The sequence below is a fragment of the Melopsittacus undulatus genome, chromosome 1 (assembly GCF_012275295.1).
Source record: "Melopsittacus undulatus isolate bMelUnd1 chromosome 1, bMelUnd1.mat.Z, whole genome shotgun sequence".
Taxonomy (NCBI): Eukaryota; Metazoa; Chordata; class Aves; order Psittaciformes; family Psittaculidae; genus Melopsittacus; species Melopsittacus undulatus.
Window position 1 is genome coordinate 2,721,391 of NC_047527.1, and position 25,875 is coordinate 2,747,265.

At 42.2% G+C, this 25,875-nt stretch overlaps 1 protein-coding gene across 1 annotated transcript in view; it reads right to left on the minus strand.

Moving 5' to 3' along the window:
* ADGRB1 (adhesion G protein-coupled receptor B1) overlaps positions 1-25,875 on the minus strand; it is a 204,425-nt gene that overhangs the window by 15,951 nt on the left and 162,599 nt on the right. The window contains exons 24-29 of the mRNA XM_034067515.1: positions 24,177-24,262; positions 18,371-18,469; positions 10,573-10,744; positions 9,353-9,448; positions 5,717-5,771; positions 880-1,565 (exon numbers count right to left, since the gene is read on the minus strand). Coding sequence (XP_033923406.1) covers positions 880-1,565; positions 5,717-5,771; positions 9,353-9,448; positions 10,573-10,744; positions 18,371-18,469; positions 24,177-24,262 — 1,194 coding nt within the window. The remainder of the gene's footprint in view (positions 1-879; positions 1,566-5,716; positions 5,772-9,352; positions 9,449-10,572; positions 10,745-18,370; positions 18,470-24,176; positions 24,263-25,875) is intronic.

A 25,875-nucleotide genomic window follows, 5' to 3' on the forward strand; every position in this document is an offset into this window, starting at 1 on the left:
AAACTCAATCACACAGCAGATAAAATGGAATCACCTTCTCTTTCCCTTCTTCCTACACCTTTAATGTGTTTCTCTGTGTCTTTTTGATGGAAAATATCATCCATTTAGAGGTGTCTACCAAAAACGGGGGCTGAACATGGGATTTTGGCCAGTTCAAGCTCTGTCTTAGTTATGAGCTTGCAGGTCATTTACAGAATGGGAAGCAGAGAGGAAGCAGTAGACCAGCCAACTGATCTACTGGGGCTTTTGATCAACAGTCAGCCAAGACTGAAGTTTGGGCAGCAATGGTCAAGACTTACTGAAAACAGCCAAGAAATAAGGGCCAGATGCACTAGGACATACCTCAGCATAAGCTCTAAGGTCTAGGAAGAACTGCTCATACACATAATGAGTTATTGCAGGTTAGAAGGAGAGGGCTGCATTTATGAAAAACCTCTAATGCTCAGAACATTTTGGGGGATTCCTTTGGGACATTTTACATCTGCAGTCAGTAGGGTTTTCTCATCTGTATGTATCATGACTGAAGCCATCAAAATGAGAAACAGCAACAAAGGGTAGGAGAAAAGATCATGTAAACAAGGGGCTTTGCATTAAAATGACCAGTTTTTGACAAACTAATGTTTTTATTGGACTTTGCATTGCCTGTAGGGCTAAAGACAGTTCATCCAGCAATGGAATATGTTTATGGAAATCATGAGAGATTTTTAGCATTACAAAATGGTGTCACACACCACCGATCCCTCATGATAATGCAATACTGGCATTGCATAGTGGGCGGCATTTGGCCTTAGGTGCTTCTCCTGAAACACCAGATGTGGCCAGTGTTGAGAGCAGGGCATCATTCCGAGTGAGAACAACACAATAATACACATTGCTCACCTCCAAGGAGCTCATGGAGAGGGTGGAGACGGTCTCACTCTTGGACACCACACCTGAGTTCCCTGAGTCACCTGTATCACACAGGCTGTTGGGAATCTGTGACTCATTGGAGACGTTCTGTGGAGCCAGCTGCTGCTGCTGCTGTTGTTGTACCATGGAGGAACCTTGAACCTCACTGCATGCCATGGTTACAGGCTCCCGTGGAGGACTCTTGACAGTAAAGCCTGGATCAGTTGCCATACTGAGGTGGATGAGCCGTGTCTGGGGCATCTGGTCAATATTGATGCTGTATTTGCTCTCGTCTTTGGGTGGTTTGGCCCGTAAGGTAGACGTGTTGGTAGGCAGAATGACATAGCTGGTGTCCAGCGTTTGCTCTTGTGCCCGGGAGAGTTCTGAGTCCAACTTCTTGAAGATGTCCCCATCACAGATGTAGATGGATTTAGGTGGCTGGTTCTTGTCCTTCTTCAGAGTGAGAGAGTGATTGCTGAACTCATTCAGGTTGATGGCCCCCAGGTAGTGTGGGGAGCCTTGAAGATGCATCTTGGAGACGTTGGCTGGAAGACTGTTAAAGTTTGATGATCCCTTCTGGTGATTGAGTTTCAGTTTCTCTTCATCTGGCAGTGATGGACGCTTCAGTGTTCCTGTGATGGTTGAGGTCCTGCAGGCAGTGATGTCTTTATTCAGCACTAGGGAGACAGATAAGTGTCCTTAGCACATCACTTAGGTTTTTGTTAACACACCAATAAACCTTCCACAGTCACACCATGCTAGCATGTTCCCTTGGCCTCTCAGAAGTCTGTGGTGGCAAAACAGTGTTTTATGCTGGTTTGCTTTTTCTTAATTCCAAGAATTTGCTGAAGGCAAAACTAAAGTGAAGGAGGAAAAAACTTCCTCAGTTTGAGATGTTCTCTATAAACCTGCCCATGGCAGGGGGTTGGAACTGGATGATCTTAAAGTCCTTTCCAATCCAAACCATTCTATGATTCCATGACTCCAACAGAACCATGGCCAAAACTCCCAAGTTGGCCAACACGTATTGTCATATTGATAACAATATTTTCAAAAGCAAATACACATATAGATTTAGTAGATGTGGTATATGTATATATATATGTATATATTATATATATATTACTACCCTATGGAAGAAGAGAATTCTTTAAAAGAAAAGGTTGCTTTCACCTCAAAAATCATTTTGATTCAGAAAGTAGCTGAGATGCAGTATTGTCAATGATTTAAAGTGTAAATATTAATTTCTTAAATTAATATTTAAGTATTTAAATAAATATTTAAAGCACTGAACTGCTTCAGGTTGACCTTTTCCCTTGGACAGCTTCATTGTCAATAATATGATACTTTAAAATATACCACATTTTGTTATAAGTTTCTAACTGCTTTCCTCAAAGATAAGCTTCTTGTAATCATGGCAAGCCTTGGCGAGAGGTAATTACTAGTGTTCTTCATTTTCCCTTGAGGATAGAAAGGAGTGCCATGAGTATTCCTTAATGGGAGAGGAAAACCTTAAACTGAGGACGAGGTGAACATGCCAGATAGGAGGTATATCAAGGACACACAGACATTCATTCCAACACAACATTGTCCACAACAAAACATCTACTCTTTCTAAGGAATAAGAATCTATTGCTCAGTTGATTTAAGGCCACAACATAGACTTTAACAAGATGGTAACATCAACCTTAACGTCTTGAGGGGATGGAAAACACAGACAGTGGGGCTCTGGCAAAGTGATACAGGACTGAATGCTACTTACCCAGTATTTCAGCACAGGAAAGGACAAATAGATGCATCTTTCCCTTTCACCCATCTCAGATGGAAAAGAAAAGGTCCTTCTACCTGTTTACATCTACCTATTTTTTTCTCAATGGACCAGCAACAAGGATCTTTGGGGTTCAAACTTAGACAAGGGAAGTTCAAGTTGGATATAACGAAGAAGTTCTTTACTGTGAGGGTGCTGAGGCACTGGCATGGGTTGCCCAAGAAAGTTGTGAATACTCCATCCCCAGCAGCGTTCAAGGCCAGGCTGGACAGAGCCTTGAGTGATATGGTCTAGTGTGAGGTGTCCCTGTCCATGGCAGGGGGTTGTAACTGGATGATCTTAAGATCCTTTCCAACCCAAACCATTCCTTGATTCTATGTAACCTAACATATTAATCTGCTCCTCCTGGGAATGACATAGGCAACCCATGGGACTGAGGACACACAGATTTTTCTGCCAACTCATACTGGGATCAGTGGGTGCTGGAAGAGCCCTTTTTAAGGCTACAGAGCAGGATTAGGAGGATACCAAGTAAAATAAAAGAACTTTCAAAAAGCTTTTAAAGCTCATAACATTGAGTGGAACTATGGCAGTCACAGTCATCTTGACATTGCTAGAGGACATGCTAGGATAAATCAGAGCATTACAGTGTATTCATAGCATACACTGTGGGAAGATGCTACTGAACTCAAACCTTTCACTTGGGAGTGTTAGTGATGTTTATTGGTTCAGGCTCTTCTCCATGCCCACATCAGCTGCTGAAAGTAGGTTTGGAGAGGTTTGCACTTGGCAATCTCTAAGCATGGAGCAAGTGAGCTTTCAACACTAAGCCAAGGACCCAGTCCTACTAGTGAATCTAAGTGAGGAGGTTATGAGAGGCATCAGGTATATCTCCAATCCATCATGAGAGCTAGTGCCTCCAGGAGGAATGATGGCCAGAAACCAACAGTTAGGTTTCTGCTTTTTGTTATTCAATAAGCAGAATGCATAGGATGAGGCATCATATAGAAATGCCTCTGAAATGGGGATTATTACTAACTACTTAGCTTGGCACAGACCAACAGCACTTTATCAGAGGAGGAATATCTTTTCAGGCAGACATGAACAATCAAATTGTATAGCTGCATGCTGGCAAAGGAAGGGAAGCCTAGGCTGTTAGTAAGCTACTGGTCCAGGGTCTTCTGCCCTGAAGAAGCCAATTAGATCCTTCCTTTCCTCTGGGAAGTTTGATTTGGGAGCCAGCGACTCAGTAGCAGATCCAGAAAGCCCCCTTTATTTCAGGAGTCCAGGGTCTGCCTTGTTTTGCAGCCCAAAATGGGCTGGAAAATATGTTTGTAGAGCACGTGTTGGAATCAGACATGGTCTCACACGCATGTTTTCACACATGACTTTTATGGAACTGAGATCTTTGGGGTCAGAAAGGGAAGAAGAAGACAAATGAGAAGAGGGAGACAGACAGAAATTAGATTAGAGAGAGCAAGACAGAGAAACAGAAGGAAAAAATGGACAGACCCTGGAAAGAGATAAATGGACAGAAAGGGACCATGAAATAAGATATCACAGGGATAAGTGAGATAAATGTACTGTGGCTGTGATAAGCATAGGGAGAAGGAGTGTGGCAGAGAGGAGGACAGGAAAAGATAAATAAGATATGGATAGATATTAGATAGATAAATGATAGTGACAGTGATAGACAATACACAGAAATACACTGGCAGAGATAGATGTTGACAGAGGTAAATAACAGGTACAGTGAGACAGACAGCTGAGGACAGAGATAAATAAGTGATAGCAAGATAGAGAGAGAGATGAATTATAGATAAATACATTAGAAGTGCATAAATAAATGATAGATAAAGGAAAAGGTAAATTAAAGGGATAGGTAAATGTGTACAGAAACAGAGAGAGAAGGAGAGAAACAAAGGGAAAAGGAAGAGGAAGGAATGAAGGAAGAGTAAGAAATAAAGGAAGGAAAGAATGAAGGAGGTGGAAGAAAGGAAGGAGGGAAGGAAGGGAGGGAGGGAGGGAGGGAGGAAGAAAGGAAGGAAGGAAAGAAGGAAGGAAGGAAGGAAGGAAGGAAGGAAGGAAGGAAGGAAGGAAGGAAGGAAGGAAGGAAGGAAGGAAGGAAGGAAGGAAGGAAGGAAGGAAGGAAGGAAGGAAGGAAGGAAGGAAGGAAGGAAGGAAAACATAACAAAGAGGGAGAGAATGATGGTAACTGAACACACACTATGTACAGTCCTGGCTAGAGAAGATCCTGGTTTGGAAGATATGAATTATATGCAAGAACCAAGCAAGGGGCATTTTTCTTACTTGAGAGAATGGGTAGATCTGGCAGGGTAGATGAAAGTCTAAATATCTACTGGGGATAAGGAAAAGCCCAGGTCAGGCATGCCAGGACCAGGGGAGAATGAAGCCTGCATAGACGGATAGGTAGAAAGGAGAATCCAGACAACATAGACATCCCCAGTGGAACAAGAGAAAAGGGAGAAGTGCTCATGCAGATCGCCAGCATCAAAACGGGTGTGTGTGACTTACACACACAGCAGAAAGGTGCAGGCAGAGACCTGACCCACCTCCATATGTACAACTTACATCTGCATTAGAAATGTGCATGGAGCCAGGTGGAGTAGTGGGAAGGCTCTCCAGACTCCAGACCTTCTCAAAGATACCTTTCCTGGGCACAGAGCTGCCTGAGGTTGGTGTGACCCCCTTGGCCAGGGGTTGCTAAAGCAAAGAAGGATCACAGTAGGAAGAGATGGATCCAATCTCTTCTTCCTTGATACTCTTCTCCACCACCATGTTACATGGACCATAAGCAAGGAATAATGCCTTGGAGGAAAGGCTTACTCCTAGTTAAAAGGCCAAGAAAGCTACAGGGAAATAGGATAAGCAATACATAAGGCAGAATTAGGGGTACTGCTTTCTTTTTTTGACAGGGTTGAATGTAAGGGCAGCCCACACAGGTACATGCAAGGCACAAGACATACACAAATAAAACAGAAAGGGGAAAAAAATATGGCCTAGTTCAATCCCCAAACCAGGTCACTTGTTGATTCTCACCTGTGATGTGCTCACCTGATCTACAAGCCATATCCACATCCTTCTCAAAATCGGTCTGAAAGACAGAGAACACAGAGGACATGGTCAAAAGGAGGTGGAGGGGGAAAGAAAGCCATTTGGAAGATACAAACCCCAACTTTAACCAGTGAGGCTGACACAACCGTTGCCATAAGAGTGGAAGAGAGATGTTTTGCTTGGGCTTTGAAACATGGCAAAGAGACCACTCCACTTGTGGCTTTTGAACCTCAGTGGCAAAGCTGTAACATCACTTTTCAGCTGGATTCATCTGCTCATTCCTGGGCTGCCAGATTAAAGCATCTCCATGGAACACATTTATACACATTTCTAAAACCAGGGGACAGGTTCCTGGCATGATCAGCCTTGGATATATAACCCCATACTTAATCTCTGGATTACCCTCCACTCATTAAACAGATCTGGAGATGCCACTGAAAGCGCACCATACCCACTGGTCTTCTATCACCAAGTCACATAAAGTGGAAACACATCTCTGTTTCTAAAGCTCTTGGTGTATAAAATCAATGGTCCCAGAAGGCACAAAGGATGAGTAACCTTTTCAAGCGGTCTGTACAGCCAAATGAAACTCCTTTTTCCTCCCAGTAGGAGTTAATCCTTTTTGTAAAGCTTTCAGCAGATAACATTCCAAAGAACTGGATAAACTGAGTCACAGTGGGCCTTGTGACTAGTGCTGGGACCAGTGCTCTTTAATATTTTCATCAACGACCTGAATGAGGGAACTGTGTGTACCCTCAGCAAGTTCGCTGATGACACTGAACTGGGAGCAGTGGCTGACACGCCAGAAGGCTGTGTTGCCATTCAGCGAGACCTGGACAGGCTGGAGAGTTGGGCGAGGAGGAACATGATGAAATTCAACAAGGGCAAGTGTAGAGTCTTGCATCTGGGGAAGAACAACCCCATGTACCAGTACAGGTTGGGGGTTGACCTGCTGGAAAGTAGTGAAGGGGAAAGGGACCTGGGGGTCCTGGTGGACAGGAGGATGACCACGAGCCAGCAATGTGCCCTTGTGGCCAAGAAGGCAAATGGCATCCTAGGGTGCATTAGAAAGGCTGTGGTTAGTAGGGCAAGAGAGGTTCTCCTCCCCCTCTACTCTGCCTTGGTGAGGCCCCATCTGGAATATTGCATCCAATTCTGGGCCCCTCAGTTCAAGAAGGACAGGGAATTGCTTGAAAGAGTCCAGCACAGAGCCACAAAGATGATTAAGGGAGTGGAACACCTGCCTTATGAGGAGAGGCTGAGGGAGCTGGGTCTCTTTAGCTTGGAGAAGAGGAGACTGAGGGGTGACCTCATCAGTGTTTACAAACATGTAAAGGGTGGGTGTCAGGATGATGGAGCTAGGCTTTTTTCAGTGATATCCAGTGGCAGGACAAGGGGCAATGGGTGTAAACTGGAGCATGGGAGGTTCCACGTTAACATCAGGAAGAACTTCTTTACTCTAAGAGTGACAGAGCACTGGAACAGGTTGCCCAGAGAGGTTGTGGAGTCTCCTACATTGGAGATATTCAAGGCCCGCCTGGACAAGTTCCTGTGTGATGTACTCTAGGTTACCCTGCTCTTGCAGGGGGGTTGGACTAGATGATCTTTTGAGGTCCCTTCCAACCCTTGGGATTCTGTGATTCTGTGAAAGGCTGCAGACTAGCAGAAAGTAGAGAAGTTCACTGGTTATTTCTAGTATCATTTGAGACACTTAATGTAACTGTAGTGATGTGATTAAATGCATTCCAGTTTAATACTAAGAGTATGAAAAAAAATTATCCCCATGCCCTTGGGATAAACACTTTAATATCAGTAGTTTGAGACCAAATACTTTTTGAAGAGCTGGCTGAGGAATTATCTCAACATTCGTGATGCTAATTTCATAGTAAATTATTTGGGATATCAAATAAATCTGGAAAGAATAGAAGGGAAATAAGCCTGAACTGGTGTTTAAATGGGCAAAAGGGATGACTCAGGAAAAAATAATCTCATTTTCATGATAGGAGTTCCAGAGAAATGGAACCAAACAGCCTGTATTAGTTCTACTGATAAATAAATTGAAGATAGGCTTATATTTAATACCAGTGAACAAGATTTTGTGGAGAACAGTTCTACTCAGCTAAGCTTCTTTTCACTTGTGCAGATTTGGAGATTATTGGAAAAGGTAAAAGCGAAAACTCCATCCTGCAGAGCTTTGGATTCCTTTGGTTATTTTACAACTTAGTCACTAGAAAATAACATTGTGCCCCTTTAAAAATATCAGTGAGGAGTCATCATTCACATCTAGATTGTGGAGGGGTTTTTGTGCCTGAGTGTGAAGAAACTGATTGTAAGCTCTTTACTCAACACATCCATCAACCTTGCAGATGTAAATGTAATCTCACTGCAGAAAAACGTGTAGCTGACACAGAATTCTGCAAGTGGTTGATAATGAATGAAAACAGGAAGTTATATGGGGAGACACAAATGTGAAACTTCAGGATATAGCTTTGGGATGGTGGCAATAGAATAACAAATCCAGCATCCATGGGTTTAAAGAATGGCGAGAGGTTGAAGGGCATATGGAAGGGGTTATATACATAATTTGAAGGCAAATGTCTTACAGAGGGAGAATAAAAAAGCTCAGTATGTTAACTTATTGAAAAGAAGATTGAGATTGAATATGATTATGGTGTCTATTGTTGAAGGAGAGAAAGTAGTAGGCATGCAAGGGGCTTTCTAATTGCACATAAATTGATATAACAAGAGCCTGTCTGAAAATGAGAAGACTACACATTTAAATTAGAAATGAAGGTAGTTGGTTTTAGCAATCACCTATGAGGTGTAGTAGAATTATATATCTCTTGATGTCTTGACTTGAAGATTGTGCTGTTTGAAGCAAGACCTTGTCCCCAAGCACAAGCTACTTAACTTACCACAAGAGTGACTGGAAAAAACCACCATTGGTTGTCATATAGGTCTAATATTAACTAGACATCTTTGGAACTTATCCAAATGTTGTGCTTGTCCAGATGTCCTTACTCCAAAAGCCCCAGAAACCAAATGTTTCTTATGTCATCTAAACAGTGAAGCAGATGCAGGATGATTCCCCATAGTCTATACTTCTATGACTTTATCTGGTTTATTTGCAAAGGACCTATACAAAAGGACCAAGGCTTACAGTGCTTAAACTATTCCCAGTGAAGCAATGTAAGCAAGTGTGCTTTTGAGAGAAACAAATCCCTTTGAGAGGGCATCTCTATAATAATGACCCAACATGCTGTGATTAAACCAGTATTAAACTACTGCCTCCTACTTCCAGCTAGGACAAGGCAGCGTGATGGGGATGAAAAGGTTTGGAAGATCTGGGAGGTATATTTTGGCTTTGAATTTTTTGGGAAAGAAAGGATCTCACAAAGATGTCTGCGAAAGCTGGTGTGTAAGTTTGAGCCCCATAATGATATAATGAAAAGAAACCGAATTTATGTTATAGAGCCTATGCTAACTGCCACGTTTGTTGAGGTACAGGTTTAAAGTTAAAAAGAATGATGATTGCAAATACTGTGATGGGCAGAGCTCTTTGTTTATCAGTTTTGACTTAAAAATGTCCTTAATAATAGACGAGGTGGTAGTTTCCCCTACCATTAGCTGAGCGTGTCCATTCTGAAATGACCCCCCTGAGTCTCCATTGCCCTCTTCCTGACGATCTACTACTCGGCACTTCACAGCATCCTGGACCTGTAGGAACAAATGGATTTGCAGAAGCCAGAGTCAGAAAGGAATACCAAATCATACTAAATTCTGGTTCTTTGGTAGATCAAAAGAACATGGATCCTACTTCAGTAGCATTCAGGTATCCTTTTCAAATAGTTTATGTGTTATATGTCCCACATAGCAACAGAGCAACTTGAAGGTTTTATAGGTATCCTGGGTCATTGTGCTGGCCACTTCTAGGTTGATTTATATAGTCAAGAATAAAAACATCTTCTGTTTTGCAGTTTGCAATATGTTTACAGTGGATGTTGTTGCATAAATCTTCATATTGGGGTCTCAAATATCTGATTATGATCCTATATCAGCAGTAATATATATCTGATCCAAACCTTACTGAAATCAATGCCAGTGATTGCAATAGGAGGCAGATGCAGGCCCATATTTATAATTCAATTAGTTGAAGGAGCCTCAGCCAAGCCAGTGGTGTAATTCCATTGATTTCATTGGCCTGACATAAGAAATTAATCTGTTTTATTTAATTTAAAGGAGCTGTAAGAAGATAAAATGAATACTGAGAAAAACCACCCTTCCTGTCTCGGTTATTAATAGCCTATCCACTCAGTAGGATGAAAAGAATTAAAGAAACATAAAAGATTCGTCCTTTCCTTCCCTGATATAATTTACCATTTTAAGTCTCCATAGGGAGGCTGGAGAGAATTTACTCAATTTCCTTGCTTGATTATTGCTAACTTTCCTTTCTAGCTCCAACATCTAGGCGCTAATGCCAGTGTAGTGCTTCCATAAATCTCAGTGCAAGTTGTCCCCCTTGAAATGAAACACATTGTTTTCCTTAATATTCTACTTTTTCAGAGGTGGGGTGTAAATATTCTGGAAACATTAATTTTGGTGTTAAACAGGCAAAGTCTGACATGTTAGATAAGAAAGTCCCCTAGATTCCATTCTGCAGTACACTCAGCATGACAGCCATTGAATCATCCCTCTGACCAACACTGTCATGGTCATTTTTGTGGTCACAGAGGCAAAGCTTGATAGGATTAGAGAAGTTACTAAGCTGACTGGACTTTTTCCAGATCTTTTCTGTGAGAAGTGTGTTGGTTATATAAAAGAGAAGGACTCATTGGTCTTACCTCCCGCCTTAGGATACAATGGACCATAACGATGACGAAGCCCTCCAATGAGTCAAAGACAGCAAAAAGGATCTGGAAGAGTGCTGACCTCCTATCTGTGATTGCCAGAACTGCAGACATCCAGGTGAGAGCCAGGAGAGGTAGGACCACACAGGAGCTCCAAAGGGATGCCCTGTCAAGGGAGAGGAAAAGAGAATTCAGCTCCACTTCAGCTTCACCCACTTCCACGTGGGATGTTCATTCAGCATCCTGATCCCATGGGGCTTCAGAAGACTTCTTCAGCAACGTATATTTGTGCTAGATGTCTTCTGAGCCCCTGTCATAGGGAAGCAGGAAGATGCTTTGCACACTCAGGCTACCAAAACAAGTGACACGTATCTACAGGAGGGACTATTTTTCAATGGTGCAGTCATGCATAAAACTTGAGGTGAGGAGGAAGGATGCAGATACCTCACTCCCCCTTTCACACCCTTCCCATTCTATGTCACTAGTCCACAAGGATGACATTTCCCAAGGAGGGGAGACAAAATACAATCACTTCAGGTTGCCAAAGGGAAGGGGAACAACTGCAGCAGACTGGTTTGTCACGATGGCTGTTGGTACTTGGGTTACAGACAGTTGGACTTCCACAGCACATGGAAGACACCAAGACTAGGAACATGTGTCACAGTTTCAAGTGACTAAAACGGACAAGCATAGAGCTGATGTGGAGACTGATGTTCTGCTGTTGCTCACTATAGCTGATGGTCCCCTACAACATTACATCAGTGAACATCAGAACTGGTATCTGACCCAATTTCTCTGTGAACAGAAGTTTTCCTGCTTTCTTGTATGATCTCTTGAAATAAAAATAGAAGTTTCTATATTCAGCAGCTATTGTAAATAAGTCTATGCTTGGGTGAACATTCTGGGTTAAAAGAACTTAAGATTCAGGCCACTTTTTAATTCACAAGACAGGAAACCAGACAAACCTGTTTCTGTAATGCAAGTAGTGCCCTACGAACCTCCACTTTATGAATGATGGCTCTAAGAAATAGGAAAGCAGCTCTGTCCCCATGGACTATTTATTCATTCATCTCTCTGAACCAAAAAGGGTCCCAGGCAGTATTAACAGCTTACAAGGGAGACTTTAGACTGTCAATCATCCTATATATATGGCAGCACCAGTGCACCAAGAGCACCAGGAGAATTTCTCTGTGGGCTTTTATCTATTAAATAGGAGTAGATCTATGAACAGGCTGAATAACAAGTTGAGCTTCCTGCATAGAATATCTCAACCTATATACTAACAAAATACAGGCAACACAAGAAATTACAGGACAGATATCGTGACACATGTTTTGCAGTACTTACATGGGACTTGCTTACCATTTTCTGCTATATGCTCAAGGTTTTAGTAATGTTTACTTGCTGGCTATCCAGGTACCACCCTCACAGACCTCAGTGAGAGTTTTACCTGAACAAAGCTGGAGCTTGGACACAGGTATGGACATCAGGATAGAACGCCCTGGCTTCAGTTACGAGTTTTTCAAGGACTGTTACATCAGTTCTGCTGCAATGACCATATACTAAAGCGACAGGTTATTTCCATAGTCATAATGATATTTTGATACAACCTGTCCAGACTAAGATGTGTTTCTTCATGATGATGTTAAACAATGTAATTTACTTAGGGGAAGAGGGAAATGGAAAATACTTCTTTTTCCAACGTAAAACAAGAATTATGAGATTTCCATGTAAGGTAAAGGCCATGATATAAGCCGATACCTTGTAATTTTACAGAGAATGTGTGTTCTTTCATGTCCAATAAGAACTATAATTTCAAAGTACTGTTAAATAAAAGCAGCAACCAAAAAACTCCCAAACATAAGTTTTTATTCCAATTCTCTACTGAAATCTGCTTCATTATACTGAAATCTCTCTTTGCTGTCTGTTGCAATGGTGCATTAATAAAACTGGCTAAGCAGTAAGTGCAGTGAAAAAACAGAGGCAGAAAAGCTGAATGGAAAGATATGGTTTGGTCCATAACATGCCACTATAGATATGTCTTTCATGGAAGTATCAACAAGCACAACATGCCTGATGCATGGCTTGGTAGATGTAGCCATTCCAGCAGCAACTTGCAATCGTGATTGCTGGGAACCAGCAAAGTCAATAGAAGGTGCTCAGAAAGGTCTGTACTAGACAAGTCTGCTTCCTGGAATTATCTGTTTTTCCAGAATGTTCTTAATAATACACATATGAGTATGTTACTACCACTAACATGCAAATAAGAAACCTGGCCACATCTGAGAATGGATCTGACCTGTAAGTATAGGTCTGAACCAGCCATCTAAATGAACTGCAACATCAGATTGACAATGATTTAGATGTGGATCCAAGATTTAGATGTGGATTTGGGGTTTCAAGGGATGCTGGTGTGGAGGGAAATTGTGTTTCTATTCAGCAAATTGTTATATTTCAATCCATTGGCTTTAAAACCTGCTTAAAAAACCCCTATATTCACACACCTGCTTTAACAAGGCAGAAGACAGACTTAAGTCTGCCTTCTATCCAGAGCATAGATACAATGATCCATGACAATTGGTGCCCTTCAGAGCTCCTGCTGTCTTCACACTGGACTCAGTGAATCCTTCCCAGACCTTTGTTCTGAAATTTGCAATGGCCTCCATACAGGTAAACTATTCAGCTTTCTTCTGAGTCGAGATGTCCTGATGGACTTCACTATTGCTCCCAACATAAACAACTTTAAATCATCACTTAAATCTCTCCGCCTTTCAACTCAGATGTTGAAAACAGTATTACCCTATGTACTCAGCTGGAGAAACTTTCCCAACTGAGTCATGCTGACTTACATTGGCTAAAAGTATGGCCTTTCTGTTCTCTTTGTGATTCACCTTGCAGATGTCTTCTCAACAATATTCATCCCTTACAAACGTTATGGAAATGTTGCTTGACATTTAGTGCATAATCTTTATTCTCAGGCAGCAGATGGCAACAGGTCACAAGGATGTAACTGACTCTAATTTCACTTGCAGAGCTCTGCTTAACTTTTGAAATATTAAATTCAAAGTTCCATTTTAAAAAAGAAATCATATCAAGACAAATTTCAGGAGAAAACTCAGTGGAAGATAAGTGGGTTTCCTGTGACATTGCCCTTAATTCTGCTTGCTGTGAGCTGAATTCATAGCAGAACTCATACTCCTGCCAACCTTCCATCTGTGCCTTTCTTAGGAGGTACTGTGCATTCTTAGAAGGTTCCAGAATAACTTGTGGGACCTAAGAAACTTTATGGCTTAATGCCACATGATGTGGAATGAAATGATGATTTGTTATATGATGACTTTATTTACTACCTAATGACTATTATGGATTATATATGATCAGTGAATCCAGGATGTCTATTACTTGAGACAAAGGAATTAGCTGGCAGATCCTCTTCCATGTCCCATACATGACAGCACTCATGATGAATGACAGCAGTATCAAGGGAAGATCATTACACTGCATTGTGGAAGGATGATGCTGGTTTGTTGCATGATGACCATGACATGACAATGTTACTCAGCAGTACAGTTGTAGTGTCATATTGTTCCTCCACACCACACCACACTATTGTTGTATCGCAAAGGAAGGGTCTTACTTTGGGATAGTGCAATGCTATAGCACAGTGCAACGAAATAAAATTACAGTGATGTGTGACAAAGTAGCCACACAATAACATTGCTTTATTTAGCATAGCAAAGACTTAGCTTTATGAAAGCATACAGCAGACCCAGCACTGGCAACAAGCAGACTATGACCTTTGGTCAGAATGCCAAGAACTAGCTCTGGTCTTGTTCTTTAGTTAGTTGGCAGTCTTGAGAGTCTTCATCTTTGCAAAAGAAGTGGGATAAAGTGGTGGCACTTAGAGGACAGCAATGGAAAGAGAAAAAAAATGGGTTTGGAAATAAAGATCTACATGGAGAAAGATTAAGAAGCCTGCACCCTGACAAAGAGCAAGTGCAGAGGACACACAGTACATGCCAACAGAGATGTAAAGGGACATTATAAAGAAGTAAGTGATCAATTCTTCTCAGTACTCAACACTGACAGGGCAGCTAGTACCATAAGCTAAAGAAGCAGCAGAAGGAAATATAACTTTAATATTCAGAAAGCAGTTTCTGTAGAAGAGCTCTGAAGAGGGAGGTGGTAGCTGGACTCAACGCATAAGGCAATGGATAGCTCCTTACATGCTGCATGGAGTGCTATGTGCTGCTCCACTATTCTGATGGTTACTCTATTCCTACATCACAGCAGTTCTCCTACAGGAAAACAGGCATTTAAATTCTCTCATGATTTATCACTTCTCTAACTTGTATTCTTTCTAAAAGCAAGACTATTGCCTCAATTTTAGGGGCAGTTTCAGAGCAACTCCCTTTAACTTTATGCCCATACAACCAGTACAGGAAATCAGTAACTAGAAAAGAGGGGGCTCTATGCATGCCCCTTGCAGAGGCAGCCCACAAACACAAGATATGATTTTGATTTTCTCCAAAAGACAATTCTTCTCTCAGTTGCCACAATCTGAACCATATCTGAGCAGGAAATCAAATGTTTCTAAGTCAGAGAGGCAGGTAAAGAAGTTGGCATGGACAGACAGCTTCATTATTCGTAAGGGGAACTCTCCTTTGACAGTCAAAGGAAGGACCTGCAGGACCCAAGTATTACCCCCATGTATGGATAAAATTTCAGATTCCTTGAACTATGAGAACAACACTCTCCTGAGGAACAGTCTCTTTCATAAAACCTGCTCTGCATGTAAATGTTGATTCACATTAGTGCTGGAACTACAATATGGGCTGAAAATGTGACATCTAAGAGTTCCTGATAGAACTTTGTGCCAAGAAAAAGAGTAAATCCTTTAGATGGGAGATCTGACATTAGCTTCTGATGATGAAAGAGGGATTTAATATGAAAAGGGTCAGGAGGACTCCCTGACATTAGCTCTTAGGTGGGTTGTGTGAAAGAATATATAGTGCAAGGGCCTTAGTCCTGGGCCAGTCTTTTCTCTATGATCAGAACTTGAAAGTCCATATTTGCAATGTACTGCCTGGCAGGAATGCCATCCATCCATCCATCCATCCACCCATTCACCTCTCCATCTGCAGTCCCTGGTATCAACAGTGGATGTCCTCATTCGCAGTAAGTACAAAGAAATGGGATGCCCCTGAGATATCTTTTTCCTTGCCTTAAATAAAACTTTTCACAGGTAGCAAAGACAAATTAATTATAATTTGGTATTTGACAGTCTGAGGCTACCCTCCAGGAAGCAATAAAAAGAAAGAAATGTGGGAATAGAAGTATTCCAATTGCAAAAGATACCTAGCGTTGTCTCCAGAACAACTTAAAGGGAAGGGTGTTTTTAACCCATACCTATCAAGTCTAGCTAACCCTTAACATAAACCTTAAAACATCATATACATCTAAAGCTTTTCTTTTTATCATTTTCCAAGTCAAAACCTTGCACAATTTCCAGCACATATTTATTCATTTTTGTTATGATTACACCATGATCTCCCATCAGTGATTTACCACGTTTTCCTTCAGCTACACATCCCCTTTTCTGACCTCTTCTCTCTTAAACACAGATACTACCACAGAGTTGTCCAAAAACTGCTATGATTTCCAAAAGCCGAGAAAAATGGACAAAAGCATCTATCCCTTTATGCCAAGAAACCAATACCCCCCAAAACAAGCCTCTAAAACCTGTGGGAGTTAAGCTGGTGACAGCTTGAGCAACCCCAGCAGAAACAAGGCAGGAACATCCTTGCTGTGCTCTCTACCAAACAACTATGGCTAATTCCAGGTCAGGGAGGAACAAGGAATCTTCATGGCATCTGATTTACATTATAAGACTCCAAAACTGAATGGTAAAGCTGTTCCAAGGTCTGGGATGAAGGCCAGCAGAACAGTGGCAGTGGCATGAAACACAATCAGTGCTTTGCCTTATTGATAACCTCATTTACAATAGATTTGGAAGAAGAAAAAGAAATTGTTTAGCTGCAGAATTAATAGACAAGGGTGAACAAGGGCTGAGTGAACTAATTAATGTATTACTCAGTGGTCCCTTTTCAAGGACAAGAGCATAGGACACTTCTGGAACAATGACAAAACCAGTACTGGTATTTGTTATCAAAGGTATTCTATCTGCTGGGAAACAAAAGACAGATCCTCTCACAAGAGCCCTCCAGTTCTATCAAACCACTTAAATTTGAAAAGCAGGATAAGTAGATCTGGATTTCATATGCCTTCCTTTCTGGTTTGAAAGTGAATCAGAACAGGTGATTCATGACAGATCAGTGTCAGACAATATGGGAAAAGGATTTGAGATTGTTTTGCTTTTAAAATGAATTCACTATGAACAGAAATCCTCTCCTACTTAACATCTAATCTGTTAATTAAATATTCTGCTGGTTTAGCATTCCTCTACAGTCACAGGAAACTGAAATGCAGCGACCTGCTAACTCCAGACTGGTGGTACGTGTGTCTGGACCAATGTTTCCTCACCATCTCAGCTGGGTACGGTAGCAAAAGGTAAGTAAACAACTTCAACAGTGGAAATAAATGAGACTGTGTTTAGGTTTTGCATTCTATAGAAACTTCTGGCTCTTAATAGAGGTGATTCATGCTCTTTTTTTCTAAGAACAATTGGTTGTTTTTCAGAATTGTACATTTTTCCTTAAATTCTGTTGGATTTTATGTAAGTGGCTCAGTTTATAGAAATAACAAAGAAGAAAACCTTGTGTTTTGATTTTCTTTAATACTGAGATTTGGCATTCAGCTGCCTGGTTTTGTTTAGCTTAATTGAAGGTAGGAGTTTTCAGATTGCAAATGTCTAGCTCTGAGACTGTTCCTTTCACACATTTTAGCATCACTTGGAAATGATGTAGATAATAACATTTCCAAAAGGGGAACTAAAAAGGCAAACCTTCCTTCATCTCTCTCCCTCCTGCCTTAACCTTTGGGGAAAAGCCAGCTATATAAATAGCAACAATTTCTCCAGCAGAACAAAGCTCTGGCATTTTCATCTTTAGTTTGGGGTTTTTTTAACTAAATCCAGCAGCATCTAAGAAGAGATTTAACAGCATTTGACTTCTGTAACTATGAAATACTTGGAAGATTTTGAGGACTAATTCTAAGTGCTTTTAGTGGTCCAAAACAGGCAGTCAACACTTATCAAATCAGAACTGCAGCCCTATGAGGAATTAAACTCAACTTCAGCCTTTCATAAGACAAAAAATCCCTACTTGGAAGTGATTCACCAATTCACTTAAATCATACTCTGCTCTGCAGCCTCGGGAGTAAGAAACTCAAGCACACACTTAAATGTTTGACAAAGCTGGACGTTGAGGCCTCCATCTACCATCAAAATTAATGGGAACCACATCTTTAAGTCTGTAACTCCAAGACTAAATTAGATTGGGGTATTAAACTTATACCCAGCTTCTAAACAGGAGTCCCTTTGTCTTCCATGGGCTGCTCACATGCTCCAATCTAGGCATGTCAAAAAATGCTTGTCAGGATCCAGCCCATCAGCTTTTGCTTCAGGGGAGCCCTACACTATTTATGGCCCACAGAATGAGGTCAGGGAGTGTTGGGGATGTGGGGAGGTGGGCAGGGACATGGGTAGACGAAACAAACAAGGGCTGGTGAATGCAGGGAAATGAAAGAGGGAAATAAAATCAATCAAAAAAGGAACAAATAAAAAGAAAGTGGAAAGAAAGAAAGAAAAGAAGTTGAAATTAGAGGAACTAACATGGCGTTACTGGTGGCTGTGGCCGAAACTTCAGCAGAAGAAACTACTCCACACTTGGAACATTTGAGCGTCATGCCGTAAAGGGGCACTGCCATCTGACTGCAATTAAAACCAAAAGACTGAAACAAAACAAAACACTTTGCTTATGAACACAAACGTCGAAAGGAAAGGGATAGAGAAGCCAACAGAAACAACGAAAAGGAAGGAAGAAAGAAGAAAGGGAGCCAACCAACCATACCCAGTGTGGAAAGAGAAATGAAAGACAGGCAGGAATAAAACTCTCTCATCTGAACCACTCCAGATGTGGGGAATGGGAAAAATGTACAATTCAGAGACGTGTTGGTGCCGCTGGAGAGGGTGGAACTGTGTTGGTGAATAGCCAGATTCAGGGTGTCTCTCTCTGGCACCCATGGAAGAGAAGCCAGTACTGCTCTCCCAGTCTCCACCTCTTTATTTTGCTTTGATTTTGAATAATTGCTCTTTTTCCTTCTGGCCTTTTTGCTCCAAAACAAAAAAAGGTGGCAGGGTTGTACAGTAGAAGGCAAGAAGTAGGGCTATGGGGACTGTGTCTGCTTATCTTCTTCCCTAAAACAATGCAAGGAATAAGTCACATATTCTCTCCACTGGCCCTTGCGTGGTGATACCCACAGGGCAGCTGACAATATCAGGAGATAGGCCACTCTATGTTTGCTTAATTGGTGATGAAGGACATGCAAATGGTACTGGTTACGTCCTGGAAGCCAAACAAAACTTGGGTGCTTGTAAGACCACTAACCTGTCCTGAAGGGAACCAGACTGACTGGCTACTTTCAAGATGTTTCTTCTCTCATATCATGTTTTGGAGCTGAAAACATCTTTGGGATGATGAACCCTGAGACTTACATCAGTTGTTTTCACCTTTCCTGGATGGGATCAACCACAGAGCCATCCCCTTGTGGGTTGCAGGGATCTGCTAAAAGGCACGTCCTCGTAACTCTTAGAAGCTGATGTGTGTATACCCACCTAACTGACAAGCCAGCTCTTACTCAGAAGCCCAGAAGCCACATTAGCTTGGCACTGGCCCTGTTCCTTCCCAGAATTTATTAGTTTGTGTGCAGAGATAGACATCTACATCAGATCTGGCTCAGAAAATGGGTGGTAATCTGCAAAACATCCTACAGACCTACAAGAAATGCCTAATAACAGGCACGAACATCACTGCCAAAGGACAGTAGGTCTGTCGTTCTTGATTGATGGCAATGCAGCTGGTAAGGGGTGATGTTTGCTGGTACCAAACATCTGAGGTGGGATTTACAGCCCTACTCTGCCAGGGAGAGAGATTAGGAAACTTGACAGATCATTTCTTAACTTTTAGAGCTTTGTGTTCAGTCTCACTGCAAAAAGAACATCCCCATGAACACCAACACAGTGTTATCAGTGGTCCCAGGGGCCCACTTCAAAGTGGCTATTGATTGGTCTTTTACAGTGACATAAACCATTACTCCCTTACAGAATAATGGCCAAGGTATCCCACAGAAACTTTCAGCCTTCAAACACAGGGAAAATTAGTTCCTGTGTCCATAGATACATATTTTCCAGGAAGGATGGTGTAAATCCAGTGAGACACTGGCTGAACCAAAGATAAAGTAGGTCTTGAGAGGCATTAAGTGCATGACCCTTAGAAAAAGACAGCTTATCCCCAGATCTATAGGCCACAAAGAACAGATAAGCAGAGAGACAGAGAGAGGCAGAGATAGGCAGCAAAAAGAAAGCAGATTGACTTGAAGAATTTGATGGAAAACTATACCAGAAAAAACATGAATGACACTGAATCACAAAGAGCTGGCCAAAAGACCACTGCAACACACAACTGTAGCTGCTGTTGGGTGTATTTATGCAGAAGGTTGTAAGTGGTAGGCACAGATGTGGATACATTTATACTCTAATGTGTTATTGTTGGGCATGAGGCTGTTAATAGATTGAATTTCCATAGCAGGTTTATTTTGGTGCCTGTATATATGAAAGGGAAGCTAATGAAATAATCACAGTGAATAATGTATTAATTTCATTTAGCTTTTTCTGCTTCCTCAATATCCACAACCAGCTCACAGACTCATCTGGTGTGTTCACTCAAGCCTGGACTTTGCTACCTTTAGTTCAATAGTGCTTTATGCCACTCATGGCCCAAAGAACAGGAGCTGCTTCAAACATGAAACATTCTGAGATGAAAGGCAATCTGAATCTGTTCCTATTTTAATGGAGTTATTATCTTTCCAATTACTTTCTTCTCTATGCACTGATAATCCGGCTCCATTACACTCTGCCAGGACAGTCACAGAGAGAGTATTTCACACAAGGTATTGGGGCAGACTTTCTCAAGTCCTCTCTATAATCAATGGAGAGATAAAAGAAGTAAAGGTCTTATAAGGGGCAAGTTGAAACAACTAAACAAGACTCCCACCTCTCTAGTAGTTACAGAGGAAGCCTATGGAGATTAAACTCAGCAGGCTAAAATTAGCCTTTGATAATATACCCTATAGTCTCATTCTTCTTCCCTGGCTGCATGAGCACACAAATGCTTCTGGAATAAACACTGGCTGAATAGATTTAACATTCATTTTAAAGGCTCCTGCTTCTGACATTAAAACGTAGTAGCCCTCCTGCCAACAGAGCTCAAACATGGTCAGTGCAGTGGGACTTGAATAGAAACTGTTCTGCTGGGAGACACTTGCTGTGTCCCAGTAAGGAGCTGGGGCAGTTGTTCATAGCTCTCAAAGTAATCACAGTTCTCTACAGCCTGGTTTTGTGCTATATCTATAAAGTCATTGCCACTGGAAAGTCAACGTTTTCTGACAGATATGACAACGGTAATCACAGCAATTTTCTCTGCTAAGTATAGGGCAAAACCTATTGTGTCTCAGATATTATTTCATGGGAACTGTTGCACTGATTTATATGCTCCAACCGATCTGCTGTATATGTACTGGGCTCTTCTTAGTGTTCAATAGATCTTTTATTCCCTTTTTGGGGGTTCTTTCCCCCTTTCTTTTTTGCTTTTGCAACACTGAACCATACTTCTTGCCTCTGCGAAAGGAAACACAACGTTTCTTTATCCCATCTCCTCAGATCCAAACATCATTCTGATTATCTTCAGATCTCCCTTCCAACACGGTTCCCAAGCCCAGGCCAGAAGCGGCTAGCTAAAGGGAAAGGGGCACCAGAACACTCGAAAGTGCCTCCGCACTCTCAGCAGGTGGCACTTTGAAAGGAGAACAAAATCATTGAGCACAGAGAAGGCTTAAAAGTGCTGCACACACACACACGGACACGAAAGGGGGGAAAAGAGAATAGAAAGAAAAAACCAAAGAACATCAGAAAAATAACTTTTTCTTTTGCTTTTCCTTTGTAGGTTTTGTTTTCAGAGTAGAGCTATGAGTGTGATCAATAACCAGTGCTCTGGAGTGAATAAAGTCGTGCTGTATGCAGTTTAGATTAGAGAGGGAGAGACTGAGAGACAGTAACTCACTGCTCTGCTAATACAATATGCCATTTATGTCAGTTCTACCTACAAGCACAATTATCTTGCTACAGACTCTGCCAGCAGCTTGGGTATGTTCTCAAGTTCTCTCTTTGTAAAGAAGGCATCATCCAGAACCAAACACTTTCTTGATAGCAGCTGCTTTAAGCAATGCACCGAAGGTAACATCTTTGTGTGCCTTTACACCCAACAGCAACTGATACCTCTGATCATCCAAATGTGCTTAAGTCTCCTCTTACTATCATAACCATGACACCGCTAAGGCATTGAGATTCCCCTCTTTGCTGCATCGAGGGACCATGGTGCTCGGCCGTGTCAGCTCTGCTGATAAAACATAGAATCACATAATGGTTTGGGTTGGAAGGGACCTTAGGACCATCCAGTTCCAACACCCTGCCATGGACAGGGACACCTCATACTAGATCATGCCACCCAAGGCTCTGTCCAACCTGGCCTTGAACACTGCCAGGGAGAGAGTATTCACAACTTCACTGGGCAACCCATTCCAGTGCCTCAGCACCCTCACAATAAAGAACTTCTTCCTTATATCCAGCCTGAACTTCCCCTGTTTCAGCTTGAACCCATCACCCCTTGTCCTATCACTACAGTCCCTGATGAAGAGTCCCTCTCCAATATCCTTGTAGGCCCCCTTCACATACTGGAAGGCTGCCATGAACGTTAACATGTCCCCGTGTTTCTCCCTTGGCTGGGTAAGAGCTTGCTTCTACATTTAGTTTTGCTACCATCACTCAATTAAAAACCACTTCCACCTGAACTATCTGACAGTGCAATTGTGTGATCATAGAACCGTGTCTGTACTTTATGCCTGTACCCTCTGAGACCCAGTTTTAGAACCAAAGGCTTTTGCCAGCACCACAGTGAATAAAGCAGCTTATCCTCTCTGTGAAACCTACAACAGCAGCAAACAAGGCAACAAGTACCCATACTCCCTCCACTTTCACAGATGGGGTGAAACCTTTATCTTATCCACCAGCCTTCTAAGGTTTTAGGCTCTGGCTGTAGCTGTGATGCAGAAGCATCAGAACACCTCTTGCTCTCCTTGTCTCTTTGTAAACAACTTCTCTCAATGCTGGACACTTAAGATTCAGCTGGACAGGCTGCTGGGGCAACCAGTCTAGGTCATGATTTGCCAATAAAGGTTGGACCAGATGATCCTTGAGGTCAATTCTAACCTGGTATCTTATGATTCAAGGATACAATTGTCATCCACAGTGATAAATCAAATTCCATCAATGGACAAATAAGAGTACACAACCCTCTAGAAGCAGGTAAGGAGATAAATTCTCTGACCACAACAGCAAGCCAAGTGAGGCAGTGGAAAATAACATACTAACAGCAGCAGCCAGGCTGACCTGTGCTTTTGATTTGACTCACAGTGTCAGCATGCCATTTGGAACAGCTCAGGGGTAAAGTCTGAGCAGGCTACAGACTTGTTTCCAGAAACAAAGGTGAAGTGGGGTCTCATCCTGATGGGACTAACGACAGAACAGCCAATGTCAACAGTGTTTGAAGGTAACCCAGCAGAGAGCCCTGCATGGTAGCTGCTGCCAATGAGACCAGGGTGGTAAGAACTGTGGAGTCAGCTCTTCAGTTTATACTACAAAGAAAACCAGGTAACATAGGCCCAGGCCTCAGGGATGGAGGCTGGGATGATGGCTGTGGAATCACAGAATCATAGAAGAAAAGATAAAGAACCTCAGGTGGCATCAGAATCTTTTCTTGCAGAAGAGGTTTCTTTACAGTCCTCCTCTTTAAACACTCATCCATCTACGGATCTGCTCACTGCTAGACCTCCACAGACTCTTTCCTTACAAGTATCACAAACCTTTGCTGTCTCTCAGCCATCTGCCAGCATGAAACAGGACTTCTCTGTCACACAGCCTATACCACATTCTACACTTAGCAATGATTGAGTCCCTCTCTGATCCAGCTGCTGTCTCTAGGCACGAGAGAGGAGTCACTTTGCTTTCTCTAATCTTTGAAAGGATTCATCAGCCTGGGCTGAAGCCACTTTAACAAAGAGATAAACTTCTACCCTTCCTCCATAGCAACTCAGTGCTGCTTCTTGGAGCTTTTGTCTCTGCTGCTCCAAATGACAAGGCAGAGATTGTGTTGTTTGTTTCTTTCATTCTGTTGAAATCTGCTTTTGCTTTGTGTTCGCATCTCCAGTCTCTCTTTGCATTCTTTGCCTGGTTATTGAACACAGCCTTGGGTGGGGGGTATCTTTTGTCATTTCATTCTTTACGTAGATGTATTGATAAGGCATACCCTGCCCGTTCCTTCAGTTTCTTATCTGTTATTCCATCTTTGGATACAAGTTTGTTAAAAACCAGAATGCCAATAACCATGTTCACCTGTCGAAAGAAAAACAACACACAATTTTGTTCTCAAGTAGGTCAAACTTATGAGCACAGAAGGAAAAACCCAACATTTGGCAACATAAATCCCTCCCATTCTTCCCTAAGGACACACTTCCACAGGCCACCTCCCCTTCTGTCCCTTTGCCACCCTGTCCCACCTCCCCTGGCCATGCATCAGTGAGCTCAGGAGAGGAGAATGCAGCTGGCAGCAGATTGAAGAGGTTTCCATGAAGCAGGGCAAGACTGAAGTGCAGAGATTGCTGCAGGGCTGTTTGAATCTTAATTCAGGTCCAACAAGGCAAATTGCAGGCACATGAACAGTTTTGCTGGGTAATACAAACAGAAAGTGATCAACACAGGGGAGAGCAGTGGGTTGGCACTGGCTGCTTTCAAATGTGCCTTCTGGAGTCTGTGTTACCAAAGCAGCAGCATTAAGAGAATGGGGCAGTGCTTGTCATAGCTCTTGCTTGGGGGACCAGCATCACTACTCTCAAAATAAGAGGTGGAGGAGCACTAGTGCAAGTAGAACCACCAGTTACTATGGTTGAATGTCTTGGGAAATACTGCACAGCACATAAATCAACCATCTAGTCATTGCCAAAATAAATCAGTGAGCAGGACAACTGCATGTGGTCCTTTGGTCTGCTTTGTTAGGGCGAGAGCATTGGATGTCTGTATCAACCAGCTATAAATATTCATGGTGAAATACAGGCTGTACAGAGCTGAGGTCTTGCAAAGTGATCCTAAACTCCTTTCTCTGACAGTATTCACTACTGCCAGCTGCATCTGTTATACAAACCTCACCCAAACCTCAGCAACCTTGGTATGTGGATGCATTGGTGACAAATGAGCACCATCCTCTTCATGAAGGCGCAGCTCTGATGGTGGAAAAGAGTGACACTCTCCTGGTTCTGCTGTTGGTGAAACATCTGGTGTTGGTGGAACAATGTGTGAGAGATTATTTTGCATGTGGGCCTTGCAAGGAAATGTTTAAGGCCAGATTCAGAGATGTGCAGCATTACATGTTAGCTGAGAGCCTTGGTGAGTTTACTAGAGCCTTGAGAGTGGTCCTAGGAGACACCCAGTACAACACCTCGCACAAAGGAAGGGAGATGTCTGCTCACACAAAGCCTCCATCTAATTGCCTCAATAATCATAAAATCATAGAATGGTTTGGGTTGGAAAGGACCTTAAGATCATCCAGTTCCAGCCCCTGCCGTGAGCAGGGACACCTCACACTTGACCATGGCACCCAAGGCTCTGTCCAACCTGCCTTGAACACTGCCAGGGAGGGAGTATTCACCACTTCTCTTGGCAACCCATTCCAGCACCTCAGCACCCTCACAGTAAAGAACTTCTTCCTTATATTAAACTGAACTTTCCCTAGCAAATACACCCAGATACACCTAAACTCTTCCCTAGATCCCTGTACAAACTGGCAGTAGTTTGATGCTTTAAGATTCTGAGCTGGGCAAAACCAAGAACTTCCTTTCAGGAGAAAAGTCCAGCTTTTGAATCCAAGAGATAACACCACAGGAGAAGAAGCATTAATGAAACCTGAAAACTATTGTAAACATGAGAACGGACTGTTCTCCAGATATGCAAAA